The sequence below is a fragment of the Podarcis raffonei genome, chromosome 8 (genome assembly GCF_027172205.1).
Source record: "Podarcis raffonei isolate rPodRaf1 chromosome 8, rPodRaf1.pri, whole genome shotgun sequence".
NCBI classification, from domain to species: Eukaryota; Metazoa; Chordata; class Lepidosauria; order Squamata; family Lacertidae; genus Podarcis; species Podarcis raffonei.
The window spans coordinates 32233249-32260246 of record NC_070609.1 but is presented as its reverse complement, the minus strand read 5'-3'; the positions used below and the strand labels follow the sequence as shown (position 1 = coordinate 32260246).

The 26998-nt window shown below is 47.4% G+C and overlaps 1 protein-coding gene across 10 annotated transcripts in view; it reads left to right on the top strand.

The window, feature by feature from the left end:
* Window positions 1-2911: 2911 nt before the first annotated feature.
* The window catches only part of ADGRB2 (adhesion G protein-coupled receptor B2), a 162374-nt gene continuing 138287 nt past the window's right edge, over window positions 2912-26998 (top strand). For 2 of the 10 annotated variants that reach the window (XM_053398963.1, XM_053398967.1), the window contains exon 1: window positions 6259-6416. In XM_053398963.1, the coding sequence (XP_053254938.1) occupies window positions 6387-6416 (30 nt within the window). In that variant the 5' untranslated portion in view covers window positions 6259-6386. Of the gene's footprint in view, window positions 3595-4571; window positions 5060-6256; window positions 6417-26998 lie in introns of those variants that run through there. The other 8 variants (XM_053398959.1, XM_053398958.1, XM_053398961.1 and 5 more) reach the window with 7 other exon arrangements.

The following is a 26998-nucleotide window of genomic DNA, read 5'->3' as shown; positions in this document are numbered from 1 at the left end:
ACATCCTGTTTCTTAAGCAGTCAGGCTGGTTGGTCTGCACAATGTGTGTGATGAGGTTCTACAGCATCTGTGGTTCATTGGGCATTTGTTCTGATGTGTTTTTGAGGAGGTGAGATGACATCACATCACACTATTGGGATCCCACACATTATAGTGCATTTCCCCTTCATTTTCCTCAGCACAAAGTCAATGTTCAATTAATTTTCTTAAAAGTGAGCCCCCCTCCCCAGCGTCTGATGCATTTTGCTTTTTTATAAATTGTTTATTGAGGTTTTCAATTAAGTACTGACAAAAGAGATAATGGAAGGAAAAACATCACTTAAACTGCAACATAATTTAACATAAACATTTCTTTTGTGGGGGCAACATGGAAGAAAACAAAAGTGGATATCACTGGAGAGGAGTCAGTTCACATGAAAGTAAGCTCAGGTATGTGTATTTTCTTTAAAAAAATATGTAGATACTGGGCAGCCTGTGTCTTCTTGATTTTTGAAGGTTATAAAGTGCCACTACTCTGCAGTAAAAGAGTCTTTTTCATAGAATTGTAGAATTGGAAGGGATCTTGAGAGTCACCTAGACTAACCCACAGCAAAACAGGAATCACAGTTAAATAATCCCTGACATGTGGCCACCCAACCTCTGATTAAAAACCTCCAATGAAGGAGTCCACCGCCTTCTAAGGTAGCTCAATCCACTATCCACCTCTTCCTATCAGAAAGTTCTTCCTAATGTTTAATCAGAAACTCCTTTACGGCAATTTGAATCCATTAATTTGAGTCCTACCTTCTGCCGCAGCAAAAAACCAAGCTTGCTCCATCTTCCATGTGAAAGCCCTTGAGATAGTTGAAGGTGGCTATCACATCACCTCTTCTCTTCTCCAGGCTAGACATACCCAACACACCATGGCAAAATAGCACCTGTTTCCCTTGAGCCCTGGCTTGGATCATGCCCTGGGGCCCATAACCAGCAACAGCATTATATCTCTTACCATAATACCTCAATAAATATCTACTGCACTGGCCGCCAGTGAGCTACGGGGTCCAATTCAAGGTGTTGGGGATAGCATACAAAACCTGACATGGATTGGGACCTGAATAGTCCAATATCAATTGGCTTGGGCCCTGCAATCAACAGAGGAGGCCATGTTGGTGCTGCTGCTGCTGCTGCTAGATGCTGCCTGCTTGGCTATGCCTCACCACAATGGGGACTGCTTGGTGGTGGCTCCTCCTTTGTGGAATCCCCTAGAGGGATGCACCTGCCTATTTCCTTATTATTTTATGGTTGAAAGACGCTGCTTTTGGCAATCTTGGAATAATTAACTCTGAGGGTATCTGACAATTTAGAAATGTTTTTAGATGTTCTGAATTGTTTTTATTTTAATTTATCTCAGGAAACAGGGGCCTGTCTAGGAACATAAGATCTGCTGGATGGGGCCAGAGGCTTATCTCGTCCTGCATTCAGTCCTCACAGCGGCCAACTAGATGTCTGTGGGAAACTTACAAGCAGGATCTGAGGGAGTCCATAAGGCACCCTGATGGTGAGGCAGTGGACTTGCTTTTCTTCTTGCCTCATTTATTAACCTATTGTGTATTTGTGTACTTCTAAGGTATTCCATATTCTGCATGAATTTTGGAAATAACATTTCCTTACCAATATTCTATCTATTGGGTGTCATTCCAATACTGGGGTATTGATTGGTTTCCACCCTTGTCCTTCTAAGCCCCACTCTGCCAACCGCTTTGGGTTTTCTTCTGGGAAAGTATGAGGTTAATGGTTAGAGAGTTGGGCTATGACCTGGGAGACCAGGGTTCAAATCCTCACTCAGTCATTGTCTCTCAACCTAACCTGCCATACAGGTTTTCTGTGGAGAGGAGAGCCATATACACCACCCTTCAGCTCCTTGGAAGAAAAAGCGGTATATAAATGTAATAAATTTAAAGAAAGAAATAAACCAACAATGAGTCAACAGTGTGAAGCAACAGCAGCAGCAGCAGCAGCAGCAGCAAAAAAAGACAAAGAAAAAAGAAAGAAAGAGCTAATGGTATTCTAGGCTACATCAACAGAAATTCCTGATCAAGGGAAGTAATAACACCACTCTATTCTGCCTTAGTCAGAACACATCTGGAATACTGTGTCCAGTTCTGGGCACCACAACTTAAGAAGGATATTGACAGGCTGGAATGTATGCAGAGGAGGGTGACCAAGATGATCAAGGGTCTAGAAACCAAGCCTTATGAGGAATGGTTGAGGAGATGAGTATGTCTAGCCTGGAAGAGAGGAGACAAGGAGGAGATACGATAGCCATCTTCAAGTATCTCAAGGATGTCACCTGGAAGAGGGAACAAGCTTGTTTTCTCCTGCTCTGGAGGGTGGGATCTAAACCAAGGGCTTCAAGTTACCAGAAAGGAAATTCGGCAAGGAAACATTTGGAAGAACTTTCTGACAGCAAGGGCTGTTTGACATTGGAATGAACTCCCTTGCAAGGTGGTGGCCTCTTCCTTGGAGGTTTCTGAGCAGAGGTTCGGTGGGCATCTGTCAGGGATGCTTTAGCTGCGACTCCTGCTTTGCAGAGGGTTGGACCAGATGATCCTTAGGATCCCTTCCAACTGTACAGTTCGATGACATATGAGACAACGATCCAGAGCTAAACTCGGCTTTACCTCTACCTCGCGTGTGAGCCGGTCCTTACTCCCCGGCGAGCCCGCATTAGGACTGCAGCTTTACGGGGACTTCTGAACGAGTCACTTCCCCACCCGCACTGTCGGAAAGCGGGTCGCCCGCATTTCCAAGCCTCGATCTGTCCGGGGCCTCCTTAAAGCCCAGGAAGTCCTTTTCCTCTCTTCTCTCCCTCTCTCCTCTCCTCCTCCTCCTCCTCCTCTTTGGGCTCCCCCCTCCCTCCTTCCTTTCCGCGCAAACTCTTCGCCATGCCTGCTGCTGCCGCCGCTGCCGCCGCCGCTGCCATTGGTATCACACACACTCCAGCGAGAGCCCTGCAGGAGCCGGAGCAGCGCGAGCCCAACCCTGCTGCTGCTGCTGCTGCTGTTGCAAGGAGAGGCGAGGCAAGAGGATCAGCGGCGGCGGCGCCCGGCAGCCCCGGGCCCAGGCGCGCGTGCCTGCCCGCCTGCCTGCCCGCCCGCCTGCCAGAGGGAGGAAGGATGCGAGCCGCTGGCTGCGTTTGCTCCGCAAGGGTCCGTCGTCTGCAGCAGCAGCAGCAGCCCAACCGCTGCCGCCGCCGCCGCCACCAGATCTGGGAAACGCTTGTGCAATAGTTCAAGTGACGCACCGAGGGAGTAGGGAGGGGGGAGATTCCCCCCTCCTCCTCTAATTTTCTTTCTTTCTTTCTTCTTTTTTTGGAAGAAGGTGGAGACTTTTTCATTTTTTGTATCAACTACGGGGTTCATCCGCAGTGCAAGTTAAAAGGAGCCTTTTTAAATGAATCTTCCTTGCATTTGTGCCCCCATCATTTTCTTTCTTTCTTTCTTTTATTAAAAATAATAATATAAATGAATCACCCCCAACGCAAGGGATGGCAAACTTCAGCTCTCTGGCTGCTTCATCGTGGAAGATCTTAAAGTCCTGCTGAACAAAGATCAGGTAAGGAGCACAGGGCTTTGTCCGAGGATGGAAGGAACGGAGAGAGGTGGGCAAAGGCGAGCGCTTGGTCCCCACGCGTTAGCTGCTCGTCGGAATTCCAGCAAACGGCGCTCCCCGCCGCGCCATCGCTCCCACCTGCCTTGCCCATCAAGTGCCCGCGGAGAAGCCGCCGCCGGGCTCCGGAGTAAAGTTGGTTGCGATTGATTGCAGGATGAGTTCTCTTTTCACCCCCGCTTTCCATCCAGCACCTTCCTGCTCCTCTCTTATCTCCCCTCCCCCCCCACCGGATTCCATCCCGATTCCTCCTCCTTTCAAATAGATGGCATGGAACGCCAATTAATTGTTAGTATCTTTATTTTACTGTTATTCCTAATTGCTCCGCTTGTGAACGCCGCTCGCAAAATGGCACAACTACTAATCGCAACCTGCCCTCCCCCACGCAAAATTTTCACCCCCCGCCTAAGGTAGCAAGTTTGGTCCTCCTTTTTAGAGTTTGCACATTTAAATAAACAAACGATAAAAAGGTAGCTTTTCTAACGATGATGACTGCAAATGAGAAAGACCCCCCCCCCGATGAGTCGGTTTGGAAGTTTTTTAGACTGATATTTATAGTGGCAGTTTGCGGCGGCGTGGGGGTGGCAGAGGCGAGAGAATAAATATCTTTTTGTATGTGTTTCTCGCTCCCGTCTTTGGCCGGGGAGGCGAAAGATACAAGTGTCCGGTTCTTCTTCCTCCTCCTGCTGCATTCACGCGAAAGGTTCTCTTCCCTCCCCTCCTCCTCGCCAAATTCAGCTGTCCGCACCCCCCCCCCGGCTGCTTTTTGCTGCTAGCTTTTAACGCCATGAAAACGAATAAGCGTAAATCGGCTACGTCTAATTCGAGGCTTTTAGGTGGTTTTTTGTTTTTTAATGCGTATGTGGATTTATTGATGCAAAAGAGCCGGGGGGGGAGGGAAGGAGGGAAGGAGATTTTCCCAGCGGATTCCTTTCTTTCGTGCATGCAACTTCCCAACATCGTTTGCATCTGAAATGGGTGCGATCTGAATCATCGCCTGCAAATTTTGGAGAGGTCTCTGTGCATCGGCGGGGGGCGGGGGGAGAGGAAGAGAAAATCGGTGGTCGTTTGGTGTTGCATTACCTAATGCCAGGAAGAAGAAAGAAGGGGAAAAAAATCTCTTTCTCTCGGCGGAAGGCAACAGAGTGTCTCGCTAGCTGGCTAAATTGCAATTGGATTCGGCGGCTCCGGCAGTTTAATAGCTTTGGCTTGCAAGCCGCAGTGTTTCTTCTTTGGGGGGTGGCAACAGGATGCAGGACTCTCCACCCGCCTCCCTTCCCCAAAAGGAACAGATCCAGAATACGGAAAGGCTTCTGCTTTGAAGAGAGAAGGTCGATGACAGAAGGCGAGGCGAAGAAGGAAACGGGATTCATTAGGGAAGCTTCACTTCCAACTCCCGTTTTTTAAAAAAGTAATACTGCCCTTTTTTTCTTTTTCTTTTACAAGGTGGGTGATTCTGTTCAGAAGTGTTTTCTGGCGCCCACTCTAGGAGAAGGAAGGAATGACACTTGGTGGCCAGAGTGCCCTTCTGTCTAAAACACACACTCTTTTTCCTGGTAATGATGATTGGTTCTCACATGTATGTAATCCCTTGCTCTCTCATGACTGACAAGTGCATGTGTGAACCAACACCATTAAAAAGGCTTGTGTTTTGGGGTACAGGCATATTCTATCAGTGGTGGTGACAGCTGGATAGCTCATGTATACAACCCCATTTCCACTTGATGCCATAGGCGCTGGGTTTTGACTCTTGAGTTGTATCTTAAAATAAAATTGTGTTATGGGTGCTAGGAGCAGGGCTGAACTTTATTTCCCGATAGATTCTTGTTTGCTTGTGTTGCATTGAGTTACCCCTGATTGGAGGTTGGCTTGTAAACATGCCAGCTATCGCTTGGCGTAAAACTCTCAAGAGGTAAAATGCAACATGCCTACATATTTTCTATTCTTACAACCCATGTCTCACTGACCTCTGCACCTTTGTAAGTTGTGCCATCCATGTTCTCAGGCAGTGTCTTAAGAGTGTGGCAGTGAGGCCTTCCAAATAGCTCCGGAGCACAGAATTTTCCCTGGAGATTCGCCAAAGTCAGAATCTGAGCTTTATTTTATTATCTCTTTGTACCGTCTTTCAGCAGCTGTGGTTAGAGAGAGAACACTGAGGGCATGCTGTTCCGTCTATATTTTAATAAAAAATGTGGGTTACTTGTTCCTAACCCTTCTAGTGTGTGAACTAAATATCTTCATAGATCTAAATCAACTTTTGCCAGCCTGGTCATTGCTAGATGTTTTGGACTACGATGCTTATCAGCCTCAGTCAAAACATATGGAGGGGAGCACCAGGTTGAAGGCTGGTCTCAATATAAAGTATTTTGTGATGGCTGGATTCAAATACCTGCAGCAGCTTTTGCTATAGACACTAGTCTGACATTCTTCTTTTTGGAGCGATGAATAAGAGGATGTGTGTGTAACATGACAGGGAGTGAAAATGTGCATTTAGATGCTGGTGGGGAGGTGTAGTGAGATGAGTCACTTCTTTGCATCTGCCTTGTTTTTTCCCTTCCCTTCCCTCATTTGCACCGTTGGTTAACATTCTGCTCCCTTCCTCTATGCACTCGCCTCACTGCATTCAGAGGGACAGATTTTGTTGCGATTTCTGGGAACACTTCTGTGACACAAAGGGCGGCTTCAGCTCCCGCGGACCATAGAACAGGGGTGCTGAACATGTGGCTGCCCATCAAACGATGTCGGACTCCCAACTTCCATCAGCCCCGGTGAGCATCTTCAAGGATGATGGGAGCTGTAGTCCAGCGGCATCTGTAGGGCCACAGGTTCCTCGCCCCGGCTTTAGAGACTAGTGATCCCTTCAAACCCTATTTATTTAATGGGTGCATATGGGACAGTGGGGCAGTTTTTCTGTTTGGTTGAGAGCGCAAGCCACTAGGGGTTGGGGAAGGGCTGGAACTCAGTGGTGGAGCACCTGCTCTGCAGGCAGAAGCTTCCAGGTTCAGTCCCCAATGGCAACTCCAGGCAGGGCTGGGAGAGACTCCTGCCTAAGCCCTAGTGGGGATCCCCTGCCAGTCAGTGATACTGAGCTAGGTAGACCAATGGTCTGACTCAGTATAAGGCAGCTTCCTGTGTTCCAGGAGCAGAGCAAATGCTTTGCATGCAGAAGGACTTAGGTTCAGTCCCCAGCAGAATCTCCAGGTGTGGCTGGGATAGAGCGCTGCCTGAAGCTCTGGAATGTTGCTGCTGGTTGAAGTTTCCAGAGCCAGAAGGACCAAGGATCTCATTTGTTGTAAGGCAGACAAGAGGTCCTCCTGGTCCCCTCCCCACACCTCAGTGAAGATACACTTGCCAGGAGGGTTGCAGGGTTGTGTGTGTATGTGTGTGTGTGTGGGGGGGACTATGCTCTCAGCTTCATCTCCCTCTCAACCATATGAGGGTGATATTAATCCTGACCTGCCTTACAGCATCATTGGAAGGATTACCCAGATAGACATGGAGCATTTTGCATGCTCAAATGTGCTACAGATATTCTCAAGTGTTGTTCAGTGTAGAGAATACTATTTTTTTTTTTAAATCTTACAATTAAATCTTAGGCAGGCTTTCCTAGAAGTAGGTTCTATGGAATCCAACAGCTCTCACATTCTAGTATGTGTGCTAAGAATTTGAGCCCAGGCTTAAGTGCTGTGGTTTTGGGTGGTTGTGTGTGTGTGTTTTGCAGGATGTTTTATGATCATATTGTTACATAAATCAATATATGTTTAGTGAGAAGCATGCCCCTTGCTGTTCATGGGGCTTGTTCATTAGTAAATGTGTTTTGAATTACAGCCTAAACGTGATTTCTGGATTGCAGAGAAATCTCTGTGTGTATTATATCAGACGTTTTTTGGCATGGCATGCTACAAGACCTTATGGAGCTGGTTCGTTTACTTGCCTCATCACTGAGATTCTTAAGCCAGACTTATAAAATAGTCACTCATCTGCAGTGAGTAGGTTTACCTACTTCCCTTTGCTCATTGTTTGATGCTATGGATTTACAGGTGGGAAGGATTTTCTTTTTTCCTGCCACATCAGATTAGATAGTGATTCTGGGGCTGTTCTTTACCTTCTCCAGGATCATGCACCTTGCCTCAGTTTCTTGAACTGCTTTGAGCTGGGACTCTGCTCCAGAGCTTGTTTGAACTTCAGGGCTGGAGGCTGTCAAATAACCAGAGCATGTGCAGAGTGCCTATGGCCAAGTAACAGCAGCTAGGCTCCCCAAATTTGTTTTGGGAAGCATGGGTCTCCAGGATGCATCACACATTTTACATGCAAGCTCAAACCCACCCCCATCAGCCTCTCTCTTTCTAGAAATGAACCGCTGCTAGGATTTCTCTGCTCTGTACAGTTGCCTGCCTTGCTCTCCTTCCTTTAGATGCATTAGAATCTGGATTGTGTCAATCAATCCAGGAGAGATTAATTGTGTGTGTCCATCTGGGACAGCCTTCCCCAAGCTGGTGCCCTCCAGATATTTTAGATTGCAGCACCTATCAACCACAGCACAGCATGACTACTAAGGCTGGTGAGAGCTGGAGTCCAAAGCATCAGCTTGGGGACTGGCAGAGCTAGTAAATCCTTGCACCCCTCTTGCTGTACAGCTCTGTGGAGAGCTTTGCAGATTGGAGGCAGTGGGCCTCAAGTTGACCGGATGTGTCCCCCACCCTCCACAGCAAGAAAGCCAGCTTGGAGCGGGCTGATGGGTTTTATTTAGTCCTGGTCTCAGCTGGCCATGAGATTGGCAGCATCTTCACTCACAGGAAAGGGCCAGTGATGGCAGCCCCCTCCGCTGCTCTAGAAATATGTCTCTCACTGTGTGACCCCTTTTGCCTTTCTAGTCCACTGCTTAACGCTTTGCTCTCTGTGACACGCTCTTGAGATGGCCCCATTTGGCATCTCATTCAGGCACAAGAAGGCAGAAATTGTGAAGTTGCAGAACGGGCATCTCTAGTGTACAGCTGTGAATGGAACCTCTACCCCCAGATGGCGGTGGAGACAGTGCTGGTTGGGCCCCAGGCAGATCTGTCATCACAGGGTCTTTCCATCTGTGGGATGGAGCTGCAAGCGAGAAATGGAACCAAGGGTAGTGCATGGAGCAGCTTCTGTGGCAGAGTGGGGGACTGGGGTGCCTGGGAATGTGCGCATGGAATGAAACAAAGCCATCATGCTAAATGTGGAGTGTTTAAGTAAGTGGGCTGTTGCTTCTGCGTTCCCAGTAAAGTGACAAGTTCCAGTGGTGGTGGTGGGGTTGTATTTTAAGGAGCTGAATTTGGACATTCAGAGTAAGAATCACCGTCACTGGAATATGCTAAAAGGTTTGGTGGTGGCCACGAAATCGTTGCCAGTGATTGGCTGAGATGCTGGAGTATCACAGAAGAGCACAAAGCAGGCTGCCATTGGACTGAGCTGCTCTGATGATGGAGAAGGGGCAGGGCATGCTAGAGTGGAAAAATAGAAAGAAGTCTGCCTAAGAAACTGAGCATTCTAAGAAGGAAGCTTTGAAGACTTACCCAGCAGGACAAGGTTCACTCAGCCAGGAGGTGGAGAGGGGAAGATAAAAGGGCCCATTCACATACAACCAGTGGCCAACTCTTTGGCTGCAGGCTTTCAGCAGAACTCTTAACCTCATATCTGATGAATGTCTGAAGCTGCTTATGCTGCCGTCTATTCTAGCTGGCAGTGGTTTTCCAGGGTCTTAAGGAGAGGGAAGCCTTTTGTAGTTCTCCAGACCACATCAGGGATTGAACCCAGAAATATCAGCATGCAGAGCAAGAGATAGACCACTAGAAGGGACCAGGGCTTTATTTTGTGAATTCTGAGAACAGGAGATATCTGGACAGGATAAGAAACAGTCTCCAAACTCCTACTGCAGCTGTGCCCAACCTGATGCCCTCCAGATCAGCTCCCATCAGCCCCCAGCCAGCATGGCCATTCATCTGTGGCTGTCCCTCCCTTGCAGATCAACTCAGGAAATCCAGTTGTAATTCGGTGAGAGTGCTTAGCTTCTGTTTCATCCAGAGTCTGTAATTCCTCCCGATGCGACAGCTGTCACGGCGCAAGGGAGAGCACGAGGAACGTGTCACATTTGATAAGGACACTCTAGCCAGCTAATTTCTGCCCAGGAGGACAGGGAGAAATTGCTCTGAAATCCTGTGCAATCCTGCAATGCTCTTTTCCTTGCATCTCCTCCCAAGTCCCTTCTCTTGTGTTTTGCATGACAGAATTACATCGCATGGCATAGTTAGAGAAGTTGTGCTTAAAACAGCTCCCTCCTCCCCTCCTGCCCCTTGGAAGACTCCCGTCTTCTTGCTTCATCAAGGGAGCTGTGCATTTTGAAGCAAACTGACCCAATTTGCAACTCCCAGATTAATACATAGATTGGAACGTATTTATACTTTGGATTTTGCACTTGTGAATTTTGCAGTGGAGTTCTCTGCTCAAAAAACATGTCACGATTAATAAAAAAAAATAGTTTTGAATAAAATACATTTAGAAATGCATTCATTGAGATAAAATACTTTTTAAAAAATCACAAATTAATGTGCACCTGCAAAATGAACAGAGACCAGAAATAGACTGATCTGTCTGTTCTTAACCCCTTTTGTAAAAGAAGCCACTTGTGCAGAGATGTTTGTAAGGCTGTGGTTGGATATAGACTTGGGGAACCTTTTTCAGACAGGGGGTCACATGCCGGGGGAGGCAGGGCCAGAGGAAGTAGTGGGTGGGGCAATGGGTAGGCAGCTCCCATTTTTGTAGTCAGCTGCATTCCAGTCACACACAAAAAGTCAGAGGCTTCCACCCCAAGCCATCTTTCCATCTTTCCAGCTTCCAAGCAACCAAAGAGATTTTCCAGCTGCAGAACTGCACTTGCAGGGGTAGGCCTGGGGAGCGATATAGCCTCAGAAGGGGAACCATGGCTTGGGAAGAGTCCTGTTGGCCAGATAGAGAGAACTGGAGGACCTATGGGTCACTTCCACCTGGGTTGGGAAACCTCAGGCTGGTTCCCCAACCAGGGTGGGAGGGACCCATAGGTCTCTTGCGGGGGGGGGGGCTTTGGAGTCTTTGGACTATTAGAGGGTTGAGTGACATAAGAGAACTTTGTGACTGCTGTGCAGGAACCTGTCCTTTTCTTAATTTTGGTTGTCAACAGAGATAGAAGCCATGTTAAGTTAGAGTAGGTCCATTGAAATTAGTGAATGCTAATTTCATGCTATGAGTTCATAGAATCATAGAGTTGTAAGGGACCCCAAGGGTCATGTAGTCCAACCCCATTCACTGCATGAATCACAGCTAAAGAAACCCTGACAGATGGCCATCCAACCTCTGTTTAAAAAGGTAAAGGTAAAGGTACCCCTGCCCGTACGGGCCAGTCTTGACAGACTCTAGGGTTGTGCGTCCATCTCACTCAAGAGGCCGGGGGCCAGGGCTGTCCGGAGACACTTCCGGGTCACGTGGCCAGCGTGACATCGCTGCTCTGGCAAGCCAGAGCCGCACACGGAAACGCCGTTTACCTTCCCGCTAGTAAGCGGTCCCTATTTATCTACTTGCACCCGGGAGTGCTTTCGAACTGCTAGGTTGGCAGGCGCTGGGACCGAACAACGGGAGCGCACCCCGCCGCGGGGATTCGAACCGCCGACCTTTCGATCGGCAAGCCCTAGGCTTTTACCCACAGCGCCACCCGCATCCCCATCAACCTCTGTTTACAAACCTCCAAAGAAGGAGAGTTTGCCACCTTCTGAGTTAGACCCATTAATTTCGATAGATCTGCCCTGAGTAAAACTTAGTTGAGTATTACCCAATGTTAGGGCAAGCCTGCTTATCATAGTGAAGGACAATGGGCCAATGCTCCAACTAGGGCAGGTATCCCGCTTTCTCATAGACCTCTGTGGTCCCTTTTCACTTTTGGGGAGATTGTGAGAGAGTCCTGCTAGGAACATTGGGAGCTGCCTTACACTAATTTGGGCTGTTGGACGATCTAGATTCTAGCTCATGTTCAAGCAAGCTACAGTTTGCCTAGACAAACTCTGTCTTTGTGTTATGTGCTAACCAGGCCATTTTGTGATTTAAGACGGTTTAATACCTGCCAATATATTACATGCAGAGCCTACTGCAAAGAATGTTATAGGTTTAACTCTTTTTTACCCCGAAATGGAAACACAGCTTTGGCATGGTTTTCCAGTGTGGTTGCCTGGAGACCAATCTTTTTCATCCACAGGGGACTTGGTTCCTTTTCTGGAGGTTTGCATTATGCTCATCACACCATCCAATTAAGCTGCACCCCATGAGGCATCAGGGATCTGAAGCAGCTGGAAAGACTGGGTTTGAGGGCTATTGCCAATGTGGGTCAGCATTGCTGGATGAGACCAGCAGGCCATTGGTCTGGCTTGGCAGGATGCAGCTCCTTCTATCATTAGAGAAGCCTTTCTTGGAAGTGCTGTCCACTGCCCAGGAGAGCCAGCATCTCTTGATTGTAGCAAGTATCTGGGTCTCCTGTCAGCTCCTATCTCAGAAGCAGATCTTGCAGAGCAAAGCAGTCTGTTCTCTTGAGGTTTGCAGGATTTGACTAATAAAAGTCAAGATTGAGAAGATAAGAAAAGGAAAGGCAAGGAGAGATTAGTGATTAGACAAGGAGCAGAGAGAGAGACATAAAAATACTCATTGTCTTAGTAGATCAGACCAATGGTCCAGTTTAGGCTGGGGACATTCCAGCTGTGGCCCACAAGAAGAGTGTGAGGGCAACAGTCATCAGCCCTCAAGGATTGGTATTTGCTGTTGTTGTTTTCAGTCTGCACATGTTATGTAATTGATTATGTCCTTCCCCCACCCCAATTTGCAGAGTGTTTCTTTTGCATTGAAATGAATGGGGTGTAATGATATAATAGCAATGTAATTTACTTTAAGTGATGTGATGAATTACATAATTTTGCTACAGTGGGCAATAAGAGCATGAGAAGAGCCTGCTGGATTAGGCCAATGGCCTCTCTAGTCCACCCTCCTATTCTCATGTGGAAGGCCTGCAAGCAAGACCTGAGCACATAAGCACTTTCCTCTCCTGTGGATCCCAGCAACTGAGATTCAGAAGCATTTCTGCATCCAGCTGTAGACACAGAGTGTAGCCATTGTGGCTAGCAGGCACTGATAGCCTTCTTCAACTTGAATCTGCCCAGTCCTCTTTTAAAGCCACCCGAGTTGGTAGCCATCACTGCCATCATAATGAAACAAACAATGTCATTTTTGGCAGAAGACAAAGTGCAGCAGAAAGGACACAGTGCTTTGTGTGATGAATGCAGAACGAAACAGAGAACAAGGTTTCCTTACATCCCTAGAGGCAAGGCAGGGGTTGACTTCCAAGGAGAAATAGATGGTTGGAGGGGCAGAAGTTGAAAGGCAGGCAGGGAGGGCTCACAATTGAATGCAACAGTCAGGAAACAGCAGCTGCTGCTGAGTGGGTAACAGGATGCTTAAGAGGGATGAGCCGGGTTGGTTGCAAGGGCCTGGTGCTTCCTGATTGGCTTGCAGAGTCAGCTGAATATATTCAAGCAGGATGTCAGTTGACTTTCTTCAGGCTGGAACTGCAGTCTAGGGGGCTCCCTTCCCACCTAAGACCTGGCCACATCCACACCTCACATTTAAAACCCTATGATACCACATTAAACCATCATGGCTCCCCACAGGGAGTTTGTTAAGGGTGCTGAGAGCTGTCAGTAGATCCCCTCTATTTCCCCTCAAAGAGCTACAACCCCCAAAGTTCCTTGTGCAAAGGGATTTATTACTAAACCACTCTGAGAACTGTAGCTCTGAGAGGGGAGCGGGGGTCTCCTAATACAGTAACTCTCAGCATCTGGAACAAACTACAGATCCCAGGATTCTTTGAGGGAAGCCATCCCTGTTCATAGTGGCATCATGGTGATACTGCAGCCCCAAGGAACACAGGAAGCTGCCTTATACTGAATCAGGCCACTGGCCCATCTAACTCCGTATTTGTCCAATCCTATTTTAACACTATTGAAATACAACTCCCCTCAGCCCCAGCCAGAAGAATGCACCTGGAGAGCAACAGTGCAGTGAAGGCCCTTCTACATCCCCTCCGCATAGCAAAACGGGGGCCCATCTGTGAAAATAGCACAGCAGCAAGCTTAAAAAAATGAAGAGAAGGAACTCCATATAAATAGCCAGTGAAATTAATTGCTATGGGATGCTGGGAGTGGCCATTGCCTCAACTGCCTTTAAAAACAAATTAGAGAAATGCGCTTGGATTGGGCCTCTTCATGACTGCCAGACGTGACAGCTAGTGGAGTGGTACTCCCCCCCACCCACCTCAGTCTGGAGACAGACTGCAGCAACTGCGGATCACATGGGACTCCCCCTGCCACCACCGCCCCTCACACAAAATACAGCAGATAAGAAACATATGAAGAGGGGATCTGTGGCAGAGAGAAAGGAAGAGAACAGGAAACGCAATCCTAATAGGGCATGGATTTTGCCATTGTATGTAGTCATTGATTTACAGTGGCATTCACCAAGCTGCTGCTGCTCTCCAGATAACATCTGGAGGGCACCAGGTTGGTGAAGGCTGTTCGTGGAGGTAAAGGCTACCAATGGCTACTAGCTATGATAGCTCCGCTCTGCTTCCATGGTTGGAGGCAGTAATGCTTCTGAATACCCGTTGCTGGAAGCCACAGGAGGGCAGAGGGCTCTTGTGCTTGGGTCCTGCCTTTGAGTTTCCCACAGGCGTCTGGTTGGCCACTGGGAGCCCAGCTTAGTGGCCTAGGTGTGTCATTGGCCTGATTCAACAGCAGGGCTCCTCTTACATTCTTAACCAAGTTCTGCATTTTGTTTTTCCCTGCTTTACAATGCCAGCTCCCAGACTAAGCTAAGGAGAGTATGCTACGTTAACATTTCTCAAACTTCCAGCAACCGGGGTACACACTTCTTTGTTCTGTGCTGAAATCGGGGTTGTGCTTTGCTTCTCAAAGTTACAAAGCCAGAGTTGCCTGTGATTGTCACAGGTGCAAAACTGGTTCATGTGGCAAGGAGAGGAGGAAGGAAGGCCGACCCAGTGTAAGCGGATCCTAAAAACCTTTTGCATGGTTCAACTGCTAATGTCCACTCCTCCATTGGGTATCCCAGGGCCATTTGCCTCCTGCTGCAGCCTCGATCCAGGTCAGCCCTTCTGCATCTCCAAATAAGGCTCCCACTGATGTGCTGGGAGGTGTGCTGGGAGGTTTCTTTCCAGTGCAAATAGCAATTCTGTGTTTGTCTCTCTGTGTATGTGTCTGCTCCAGATCAGGGCAACAGCAGGGAACAGAAAATGTTTAACCCCCTTCTGCTACTCCTAAGAACACAAACAGAGCCTGCTGGATCAGTCCAGTGGTCCATCTTGTCCACCCTCCTGTTCTCATAGTGGTCAACCAAATGCCCCAATTGGAAGCCCCAAAATAGGACCTGATCATCTGCCCCCCACAGTTTGTACTCTACTCTGCCAGGTAGCTGATCTGGATCCAGCTCATGTACCTGTGTGTTGTTAAACCATTCTTGCAATTGTTCATGTGGTATAGAAGTTAGAGTGTCAGACTAGGACCTGGGAGACCAGGGTTCAAATCCTCACTCAGACAGGGAGCTCCCAGGGTGACCACAGGCCAGTCACTGTCTCTCAGCCTAAACATACCTCACAGGACTGTTATGAAGATAAAATGGGGGTGGCAGGGAGAAGAGTCTACATCTACCTGAGTTCATAGCAGGAAAGGTGAGGTGTAAACTAATTGCAAATTGGGGTCACAGGGAAAAGGAGGCCCTAAATCCAGGTGTTCCCTTATTAGGATGGCTGCATGTGAATTAGTAGTTATGAAGGTTCAATGTTGAGCTAGATGTGCCTTGGGGCAAAGCAAGTCATAGCAGCTCTTATACTGGTGCAAAGCAAAGGATGTTACAGTATTCCACTGGATTAGCTTAGTGGTGGAAAGACTGATGCATGAATTGGGAGGTCCATTCCATGTTCAGATTTTTGCCTCTTCCAGGAACTCTCTGGGGTGTCTTAGAATGGTCAGCCCCATATCTGTCTGCACTGTGAGACTAACAGTGCCCGCCTACCTTTCAGGGTGGTTGTAAGGGTAGTAGTATAGTAATGTGAAACACTTTTTTATAAATAATAATAATAATAATAATAATAATAATAATAATAATAATAATAATAATTTATTTATACCCCGCCCATCTGGCTGGGCTTCCCCAGCCACTCTGGGCGGCTTCCAAAAAAATATTAAAATACTGTAATACATCAAACATTAAAAGCTTCCCTAAACAGGGCTGCCTTCAGATGTCTTCTAAAAGTCTGGTAGTTGTTCTCTTTGACATCTGGTGGGAGGGCGTTCCACAGGGAGGGCGCCACTACCGATGTTCAATGTTTCTGTTGCTGCTGTTGCCCCCAACTCTAGTCCCAGTGCTCTCCCTGATCTCACCACTCTCTCTCTCTCTCCCTCGCTCTCTCCCCCCCCCACCAGGCATGGGCAGTCCTGTAAATCACTCAAGGCTATAAGGCAGGCACAGAGTGTTCTCTGGCAGGGAATAATCCTTAATCTTGGAGCAGCTTTTAAACTCAAACTCGCATTTGGAAGACCTTTGAAAAAAATTTTTTTAATGACAGTTAAGGTAAAATAAATTCCCAAAAAGGGCCGCCTGGCTGCCAGTGATAGCGACTCTGATCCAGCGATTGGCAAAAAGCATCGCTGTTAACGACATCAGCTTGGTGAATTGTGCCAAAGATGCATTCAGGCTCCTTGGAATGGAGAGTGGCAGCGGGCCAGGAAGGGAGAAAAGGAGCCTTCCCCTGGCTCCCGGCCCAGTGGGATGTTCTGTAGGCACTTCTGGGCAAACCCCTCTCCTTCCCCCACCAACCTCCCTCAACAGTGGGCTGTACTCTGGACAGCTTTCATTGCATGCCACACGAATGCCAGTTTGCTGGGATTGTCTCCCTTGTGCAGCCTCCTGTGAAACCATTCTTCAGTCTGGGGCCTGCCATTTACCAGGCAAGCACTGGGGCTCTCAAAGAGGAGATCCCAGCCACTTTGCTCCTCCCCAGACCTCCTTGGCTTAGTTAAGAAGGGAAGAGCTCAGCCCTAAGCCTGGATTCAGATGACCTGCTAAGCCAAAGTGTGGCTTAGCTCAGTGTGGCCAGGGAGCAGAAGGGACCAGAGAGGAGCACAGCAGCTGTAGCTCCTCTCTGAAGGCACGACCTGTTTCAGTGAGCCATAGTTTGGCTTACAGTGTCATGAGAATCCATATTTTTCTTTGAAATTAGGTGCAAGTGTCAAGCTGATGTCTGAATGCAAAACAGGATTATGAGTTCCAAATTTCATTGTGATGTCTCATTGCTTGAGGGAGGTATTAGTGTGCTCTACAACTTTCTTGGCTCCTTTCTTGGGGCTTGAGCTGGCTTCCAAACTTCAAATGGAGAATTTTGCCCAGAATTTGCAATTCTCATACCTCTGTGTTTGAGGCAGATACTATTCTGCTAAGGTTCAAGTTTTGCAAGCAAACAGGGGGCTGGCATACTGCCAAATTAGACCAAAATCTCTCTGTGCTCATGCCTCCTCTGCCTCCAATAGCTCTTGCATACTTTGGCTAGAAATGGCCCCAGAGGTCTAGTAAAACCCCAAAGGAGGATCATTTGCTAACAACAATTAGCCCCAACGAGAGCAGACAGAGGTTGGCCAAGGGCCCCTTCTAACTGTCGGTTAGGTTGCTTTGGCATCACTGAGGGAGAGAGAGAGAGAGAGAGTCTGAAGCGTGAAAAGCAAAAATGGAGATTTCCCAAACACAAGGAGTGAATGTGGTGGTGAGGACATTTCTTCGCATCTGTGGGAAGAAGAGAGGCAAAACTATTAAGGATGGCCTGAAAAATGAGTCCAAAGCCTGAAAATGAAAGAACATGTAAGGCCACATCATCTTAAAAAAGGAAACACATCCTGCTTCTAGTCTGCTAACCACCAGGGCATACAGGTGTCTTCCAAATACTCTTTAAGTTGTGCAGGTTCCCTTGGTGGGAAGACTCACTTCAGAATCTAGAGCAGTTGCACTTTGATAGCAACAGCCCCAAAGGGACATCCAAAGATGTTAGGAAGAAATGCAGATCAACTGAGGAGTAGTAGTAGTTATTGTCCCTTCTCTGTTCATCAAACAGTCAGTCTGATGACCAGGGAGAGAGTGGATGGCAGGTCCATCAGTTAGTGCACTGCACTCTTCCCAATTACTTTATTTCTCCCTATGGTCACTGAAATTGGTGGGGTCATGGTGGAGCCACCAAGGTCAAGGTTTAGTGCCCTTGCCTTAAGGTATACTACATCTAAGCCATGTACAGCTTTAGAGGTACTCAACAACACTTTGAACTGTGCACTGAAACAGATGGATAACCACCAAGGCAGCTGTTGCAGAATTAGTGCAACACATGTGCGATCACCAACATCCTTGCATCTGCATACTGGAACAGCTGATGCTCTTTGACGGTTTTCCATGGAGAATGTATTTCAGTCATCCACCCTGGATGTAACTGTGGAGGCTTGTGTTCCTATGGTCAAGATGGATGAGTGCAGCTAGCTCAACAGCTTCAGCTGGCCAAAAAGCACTCCTGGATGGAGTTGCCAGCTGGCCATCCAGGTGTAATGCCTCCTCCAGTGTGATCCAGCATGTCTTGTAAATTTAGTGCATCTTCACAGGGAATGAAAGGAGGATTTTGAGTCTTTTGCTATGTACTTTTGACTGCAGCCGTAGTCAAGAGGTCCAGGGGCCTTAAAAACTTCCTGGTGAACATTGTAGACCATGGTTTGGATCCAGCTAAGTTTGACAGCAGTGACCAGGCTTAGTGGCTGATGGGTCTTGTTGCTGGTCAGGAGGTACAACAATTCCTTGCTGATCCCACAGAAGTCAGGTGTGTAGCTTCCTCATACCTGATATAGACAGACCAGGCTTCTAGATAGCTCCTTGCTTGGTCTCCCGTGATGAATACATTTTGTCTCCAGGTGACCAGGAATCAAAAGCTTTGTGAACACTTTGTCCCAACTCCCTCACCACAAATGACCAAACTTGGGGATGTGTGGCCCTATGGATTATTCAAAATGATGATAGGCTGGTCTTTACCATGGCCATTCTTAGAAGATGGCACAAAACTGTAATTCTTGTGGGTCTTGCATTTTACCCTGCAATGTGTGTGGGTGAGATTGATGTAGCGCTGCAGTATCTCTGCCTGCCTCTCTTGTCCTCTGCCCTCCAAGCCAATGCTGCTCCTTCCTTTCTTCTGTGAGACACCCTCACAGAAGTCATTCAGTCACTTCTAGCTTTGGGGAACGAGAAGCTTTGTCTGGCTTTTCTTTTCTCTTTTCTTTCTTTTCTGCCCTTAATTGAAATTCTGTGAAGTCTCTCTGAATTATAATCAGGTCTTTGAGGAATTGCCCTATCTTCCTGTTGCTACTATGATGTTATCAGGAAAACATCTATACCCTTTTGAAGAAATCTGTCTTCTGACGGAAGAGCAGAGGAGGAGCCGTTCTCCGGCATTACGGAGCTTAAATTCTGCTTTCAAGGTAAAAATTGTGGGGATGTCCCTTTCCACAAAGCCAAAACATGGGACTCTCCTTTTTTTCTCTGCAAAACATACAGTCCTTTCCCGAAAACATCACCCACAGAGGGGTATCCAGCAACGGCAGTTGTGTTGTGGCCCCAGACCAGGACTCCATGAAGCCAGAGTCCTCTGGCAGCTGCAACTCCAAGGAGAAGCTAGATCTTCTTCTTGGTCCATCCTGTGCAGGTCTGTGGGCACAGGAGCCTCACCTGAGAAGGCATCTCTGCTGCTAAACGCCAATGCCTGGTCCACAGACTCCTCAGGGGATCATGAGAGGTGCCCCAAGGAGAGAGCCCCACATTTGAAAAAACACATTGCCCTGAAGGAGGCAACAGCAGCACAGCACGTTGAAGAACCCAGCTAAGCACCCAACACACCCTAAAGCAGCCTTCACCAACCTGATGCCTTCCAAATTTTTTGGACAACAACTCCCATCATCCCCAGCCAATACAGAACTTGCCGGATGGCTGATCCATCCCAATTCAACAGCTTCAAAAATACCTTAAAAACATCAACAACTGGATAATGCCAAAACATGCTTTCTAGTGCTGGTCAGCAAGAGTCCCTTAGAAGCTCACAAAGAGGTGGTGGCTACCCCACCATTTATTCCCAGCATCTAATCATTTTGTAGTCTGCCTCCCTAAGCGGAGGCTCAGTTCAGCTGCTATGGTTAAAAGCCTTTGACTTGACCCATCTTTCATTAATTCCTCCGAGCCTTCTTTTTAAAAGCTGCATCTCTTAACATTGCTGTATTATTTTTGATCCTCCTCCTCCTCCAAGGAACTCATGGCAGAAAACACGGTCCCCTCCTCCCATTTTTATCACCACAATTGCCTTTTGAGGTGGGTTAGACAGACAGAGGGTGACTGGCCCAGGCTCGCCTAATGAATTTTATAGCTGTATGGAGAACTGAGCTGTGCTTTCCTGATCTGAGTCCAATACTCTTAAGAGGTTGATCTCCCATCAGCCTCAGCCAGCCTGGCCAATGATCATGGATGGTGGGAGGTAGAATCCAGCCCGATTTCCAGAGCAGTAGGTTCCTTTCCTCTGTTTCAGGCCACTACACCATGCTATTCCCCATTGCCAACCTGGTGCTGTCAAGCCAGCACAGCCCACAACTGGAGGGCACCAGGATGCCATCACCTAATCTAAGTTAACATTTTATTGAACAACATGCCTTTTGGCACGTTGAAAAATGTCTGGTCGGTGGGATAGCCCCACCAATAGCTCTTTCCTGGAGGCTGTGCAGAGGAATCCTGGGTTCCACCACCCAGCTGGGGAGGCACCTGCAGCTTGGCTTTGGGATTATGAGATGAGGAAGCTGGATTGCAGTGGGCCAGCTTTTCTGCAGCAGAGCACTCCCTTATTCTCACACACCCCCTTGCCGGCTGCTGCTGAGTGAGATAATGAACATTCTAAACAAAAGCTAATTGTCTTATAACTGCGCCGGCCTCTCTTGGCTGCGGAAAAAGACCTCACAGGCTCCCCTCTGCCTGGTAAATGACTGGAATGGGGCTGCGGAAAAGGCAGCGAGGGGCATCGCTGTCTCCCGGTGCTCAGTTTCCCTGCTGCTTGTGATGCAACTGTCTGGTGCTACTAGGGAGGGAGGAAGAGTTTTGTCAGTCTGTACAGTGGTACCTCAAGTTACAGACGCTTCAGGTTACAGACGCTTCAGGTTACAGACTCCCCTAACCCAGAAATAGTACCTCGGGTGAAGAACTTTGCTTCAGGATGAGAACAGAAATCGTTCTCTGGCGGTGCAGTGGCAGTGGGAGGCCCCATTAGCTAAAGTGGTACCTCAGGTTAAGAATAGTTTCAGGTTAAAAACGGACCTCCAGAACAAATTAAGTTCTTAGCCCAAGGTACCACTGTATTTTAGAGCACAGAGGGGGAACTAGCAGCCCCATCCCAGATGGTGTTGGGCTTCAGCTCGCATCATCCCTAATCATTATTGGCCGTGTTGACTGGGGCTAATGGGAATTGGAGTTCCAAGAGGAAGGGTCGTAGCTCAGTGGTAGAGCAACTGCCTTGCATGCAGAAGGAGGCATCTCCAGGTAGACCTGTTAAAGATTTCTCCCTGAAACCCTGGAGAGCTGCTGTCAGTCTGTGTAGACAATACTGAGCTGGATGGACCAATGGTCTGATTCATCACAAAGCAGCTCCCTAACATCTGGAGTGCCAGCGGTTCTCTGCCTTTGCCTTAAAGGACTCTGACCTCATTGGCTGGCTTACATGCAGATTGGAACATATTTCTCCAAAATCTGTGGTGCAGGTTTGGTGGGAAAACATGTATAGAATTGTAGAGTTGGAAGGAATCCTGGGGTCATCTAGTTCAACCCCCTGCAATGCAGGAATCTCCATTCAAGCATATGTACCATTGTGCAATTTCTGGGGAATATGTCTACAAAAATGCATATTTTAGGGAATATGTCTACAAAACCTGCATATTTTAGAGGAAGAGCATGTGGAAAACTAGATATTGGGGGTTGTTCATTGGAAACAAGAATGACTACATCTGTGTCTGAGCATGTGCTAAACTGACACGGAATGGAAAGAAGCTGATCTGCACTACCAAGAGCAACTGAACGTAAGTGAGTGGATATGCATAAATCTGGATTAATAAGCAAGGCTCTGGGGTGCAAGGGGCTGCGTTGTTGTTGTTGAAGTGACATGACTTTTGTTTCCTCACCAATCCTGAAAAATGTTGGGATCTTTTTAGTCTTTTAAGTGAAATTGAGGCTTTTGAAGCCCATGGTGGTTGGATGCCTGCTTCCATTCCCACTACCTTTTCCAGTTCTTCCTGGCGTAAACGTTTTTGCAAAGGTGGCTGGCAATGCAGAATATCCGCTTCTTTACTTGCCTGGGTTCTTGCAGGGTAAGCAGATGAGCAAATCCTCCTGCTTCTGATCCCCTCTTTGCTGCATCTTCCCTTTGGGGTAACTTCACAACGGGGGAAGCTCAGAGCACATTAAACGGCTTACAGCATCTTAACCAGCCGTTAAGCGATTAAAAGCCCATGTAAAACACTTTGCTTGGCGGCTTAGGCCGGGTTCATGCATGCAAAGGGATGAGGTGGTAGAGGCCTGTGGCGGATAGAATGGACTGTACCACTTCAGACTGCAGGCGGGGAATCATATGTCTAAATGCACCCCAGCAGTTTTCTTTTAAGTCACTACTAGTAGAAAAAGAACAGTTTAGCAAGGGATAAGGTAGGATAGCATCTTTGCCCTGGTGTCTTTTCTTTTCTTTTCTTTTCTTTCTTTTCTTTTCTTTTCTTTTCCTTCTCTTTCCATGCAAAAATATTGGGGTGGTGAACCAAAAAGACATACAAAAAAACCCAAAACCTGAACACCAAATTTAAAAAACTAAAAGTACATTAAATCCATCTGTACAACCAATACTTGTGTTCTCTGTAAACATGAGTCTTCAAAAATTGCACTTTGCACCTGTGTTCCAAAACAATCCAGTCTTCTTTACTGCTTTGCTCTGCTGCCCTAAATGTAGTCTACGTATTCAGAAGAACTGACTGGTAAAAGTTTTTCCTGATCCGAAGGCAAAATATTGAATGTCTGAATACAAGGAGGGCCCAGTAGCATCAGGGTGTAGTAGGGTAGGAAATATCTATATCTCAGGGAACCTTAGCCTCTTACTCATTTGGTGGTTATTATTATTATTACTAGCCACCCACTGGCTTCTAGATTTTCCCCAAAGCACTGTTGCAGGTTTTCAAACTCTCCCCTGCACCCCTGAGGACTAGACACTTGTGTTGGAAAAAATGCTTGAATGCTTGTGACTGAGCAGATTTGAGGCGACCCAGTTACCTTAACCTTGGAGAGGTGAAGGAAACAAATAACAGGCACTGAGAGCCAAAGCTGCTTCCCTGCTGAGGGTGATGGGTCTTGCAGTCTCAATATGGGATCTTGTCAGCATTTGCCCCAGCTGTTTGTTTCCAGTTAAACATTAGGAAGAACTTTCTGACAGTGGAATTGAATACCTTTTTTTAAAAAAACAGAAGTTGGATGGCCATTTGTCAGGGATTCTTTAACCGAGATTCCTGCATTGCAGGGGGTTGGACTAGATGACCCTTGTGATTCCTTCCAACTCTCTGTTTCTGTGTCTTTGATTCGATGATTCCTTACGCTCTCCAAGGAGGCAGGCCCCTGGAGCATCAGTGAGCATTTGACTCAGGTGCACAGAAAGGCACAGCCTTTTCCAGGTCTAACTTTGGGATGCAGCAAATTCTTCTGCAGCTGCTTATGGGAAGAATTACTCTTGCCCCGCCTTTCGCACAGCAGGAGCTCCTTTTGCAAAGTGGCTTTTTAATCACTTGGAAACATTTCAGGCAACCCTTCCTCCTTTACTCCCCCTCTGCCCCCCCTCCCCCGACTTGTGCTTTCGTGCTGATCATCCCAGTGGGTGCCTGGGGCGAGTTTCTCAAGTGGACGACCATGATAATTTCTTAACAGGGTGACCAAGAACAGAATATTATCTCGTTACAGTTCACGGCGTCTCCTCGTAAAAATAGAACCAGTAAAAAGCATGGCTTGTACTGCCTGTTTATGAGCTTGTACTTTGGCCGTGTCCTCCATCAGGCAGGACGTCTCTCAGAGGCGGCCATCGTCACCCTGGGAGGAAGGGGAGGGGGCAGGAGGGGCAGGGAAGAGGCAGCACAGCCCTGAAAATGGAAAAATTCTGAGAAGTGCAGATTTCAAAGGATTGCTGTGTTTCTGTTATGTTTTGGAGGGTTTTGCATTAAAATGTGATCCAAACCGAATTTCTCCCCCAGTGATGGCACAGGCTTTTCTGGCTGTTTTGGAAACGGTGGCAGGTGAACTCTTCCCCACCTCACCTAATTACAGTGGTACCTCAGGTTAAGTACTTAATTCATTCCGGAGGACCGTACTTAACCTGAAACTGTTCTTAACCTGAAGCACCACTTTAGTTAATGGGGCCTCCTGCTGCTGACGCGCCGCTGGAGTACGATTTTTGTTCTTATCCTGAAGCAAAGTTCTTAACCTGAAGCACTATTTCTGGGTTAGCGGAGTCTGTAACCTGAAGCGTATGTAACCTGAAGCGTATGTAACCAGAGGTACCACTGTACTAGCATCGTGCTTTTGAGCTTACTTGAACGAGGCGGAAGGTTGCAGGAATATCCTTTTGCCTTCAAGGATGCAGGAATATCATTTTGCTGGGTTTAAAAAAGGGAATCAGGCCCCTTTGAACATTTGCCTTAAAATATTGAAGCCCCTCAAAGGGAAGGATTGATGTTGGACTCACTGATCAAAGGGCAGATTCTGTTTATGCTGGCTGGCCAGGAAGCTTCTTTGAGGTGCAAACTTGAAAGGCGGTTGCTGAAAGCCACCCATGGGTGGCCATGACTTCTGGCCCTCATCTTCTAGTTTTGGCTCCTGAAGGTGCTTTTTCCTGTGGTTGCTTTTTCATACGTGGCATAGGTGGGGGCTGAAAGCCACCTCAGTGGATAACCATGACCTTCATTCTCCACACTCTTACTAATTTGATTGTGTGGAAAAGACTCTGGGGAGGAGGAGTCCTAGTGGGCACTGGGAAGGTGGGAACCATCAGGCACCACCAGAGCTCTGCAGATCTGTAGCAAGATAATTTTATCTGTTCAAGATAATTATTAGCTAGTTATGACTGAGCATAGTTTAAAAGTCCCTGCCCTGCTTATGATGAAGTGCTAACAAAGAAATCCCCTCTCCCCCAGCCCTGCTACTCTCTCAACCACTTATGGGTTTTGAAGGAAGTAAAGCTCATCTAATTCTGTAATTTTTCATAGAGCCAGGTTCATAGACAGGTTTTGATGAGACGAGCTCAGTTTCTCCAGTGTTTTTGCACGTGCCTGGATTAAGAACGGATGGCTCTGTCAATTTCATTTTCCTTGAGTTACTTGTTTTTCCAGTCTTCGGTACAGTTCCTCACATAATCTTCAAACAAGTTGTCAACACTTTAGACCACATTTCTTCTAATTTTTGTATGCAATATTGCCTAAAATGCACACTTTTTGCAATATTCTCTCTTTGCAAGATCTGGAGAAGTGTGAATTTCAGAGGGTAGCTGCATTTTAGGCCAACTTTCATTAAAAGGGGAACCAAACGGACTTTCTCTCACTTGTCCACTGAATTTTGCCAGTTTAGGAGAAACTTGCCTTGCCTTCTTGGATGTCACATTTGAGGAATTTCAGTGGAAGAATAAAACAGTTTTTACAAGTCAAACACAATTCACCTGAAGGTGTCTGGGCAGCCCTAACATTTGGGTTGTATCTACCCTTTCAAGCAGGGGCAAAGTACCTCTGTTTTGCAGTGCCCACCCTGAGAACGCAATGGGGAGTCAGCTACTTCTGTGGGTCCACCTGTACCAAGAAGAAGTATTTTACTGCTAGAGTTAATGAGGGCAGGTGATGCACACGCGCGCGCACACACACACGAACTTAATTGGTAAGGTGAGGCAGCATCACTTGCATTAGTGTGACACAAGGGGGCGCTGTGCTGCAGACTTTGATGAAACAATTAATGACTGCTTTCTTTGACTTTTTGAATTTAAAGAATTCACAGGACCACTGCCGTTTTGAAAGCAGTTAACTTTCCCAATTGCTTTTGCACCTTCAGCTTTTGTTTTGTTCCTTTTGTTATGAGTTTGCTCCTGTCTCCTGCTTCAGAGTCAGCCAGAAGCTTCTTGCATGTCTGTCCTTGCCAACTTGGTGCTTTCCAGATGCTTTGGACTACAACTTCCATCTGCCCTAGCCACCATGAGCACTGTAGTCCAAAACATATGGAAAGCACCAGGATTGGGAGAGTGTGATGCATCTCCTCTTACCAATTCTGACCATGATCTGGACAGAAATCTCATGGTGAAAGCCATTCAGATATGGATGTTTGTACCTGTTAGGACTCTTTTGAAGCAGGCATGTAGAGAATGGTTGTAGTTCAATGGTCAAACTGCATGCAGAAGGTCTCAGGTTCCATCATCTGGTAGGGCCAAGAAAGACCCTCTTCTGAGGTCCTGCAGAGCCACTTGCGTTCAATGCAGAGTTGCAGACGATGCTGAGCAACACAAGGGAAATTCCTCTGCAGTAAAACAAAATATCATCTTAATATCTGCTTTGAGAAAGGGCTGTAGAGGACATGCTTTGCATGTAGATGACCCCTGGGTTCAGTGTTGACTACGCTGAGCTGGATCAGGGTGGTGGACCGTTTCTCATTGAGGGTTCACTCTTGGCTAACTGTTTGTCAGTGGTGGCATGGTCACCTCCTTCTCTCTCTCTCTCTCTCTCTCTCTCTCTCTCTCTCTCTCTCCTACTCACACAGCTCTCTCTTCAGCTGTGGGGTAGGAGATAGCCAGGAGAGGAGGCCTCTCTTCCTCTCCTCCACAGGAGAAAGCACGCAGTTGAGCGCTCCAGTGATTCTCAAGCGACAGTAGTGATTGCTGAGCACGCTTAGGAGAAAGCAGAGCGCTTGGCCGCCTACTTCCACCTCAGCACCCCCATCTGCTCGGATGTTTCCTGAGCATCAACGACAATAACCAAGCACTCAGGGAAGACTGGAGCGCAGTAGCTCAGCTGCTACTTGGAGTTTGCCGCTGCCACCAATGACTTCCACTTCGATGGTCTCAGGGAAGGCGAGGGGAGGGGATTCCACCCCCCACACTTCAGCAGCCACTGGCTACTGCACAGATGTTGCTTTT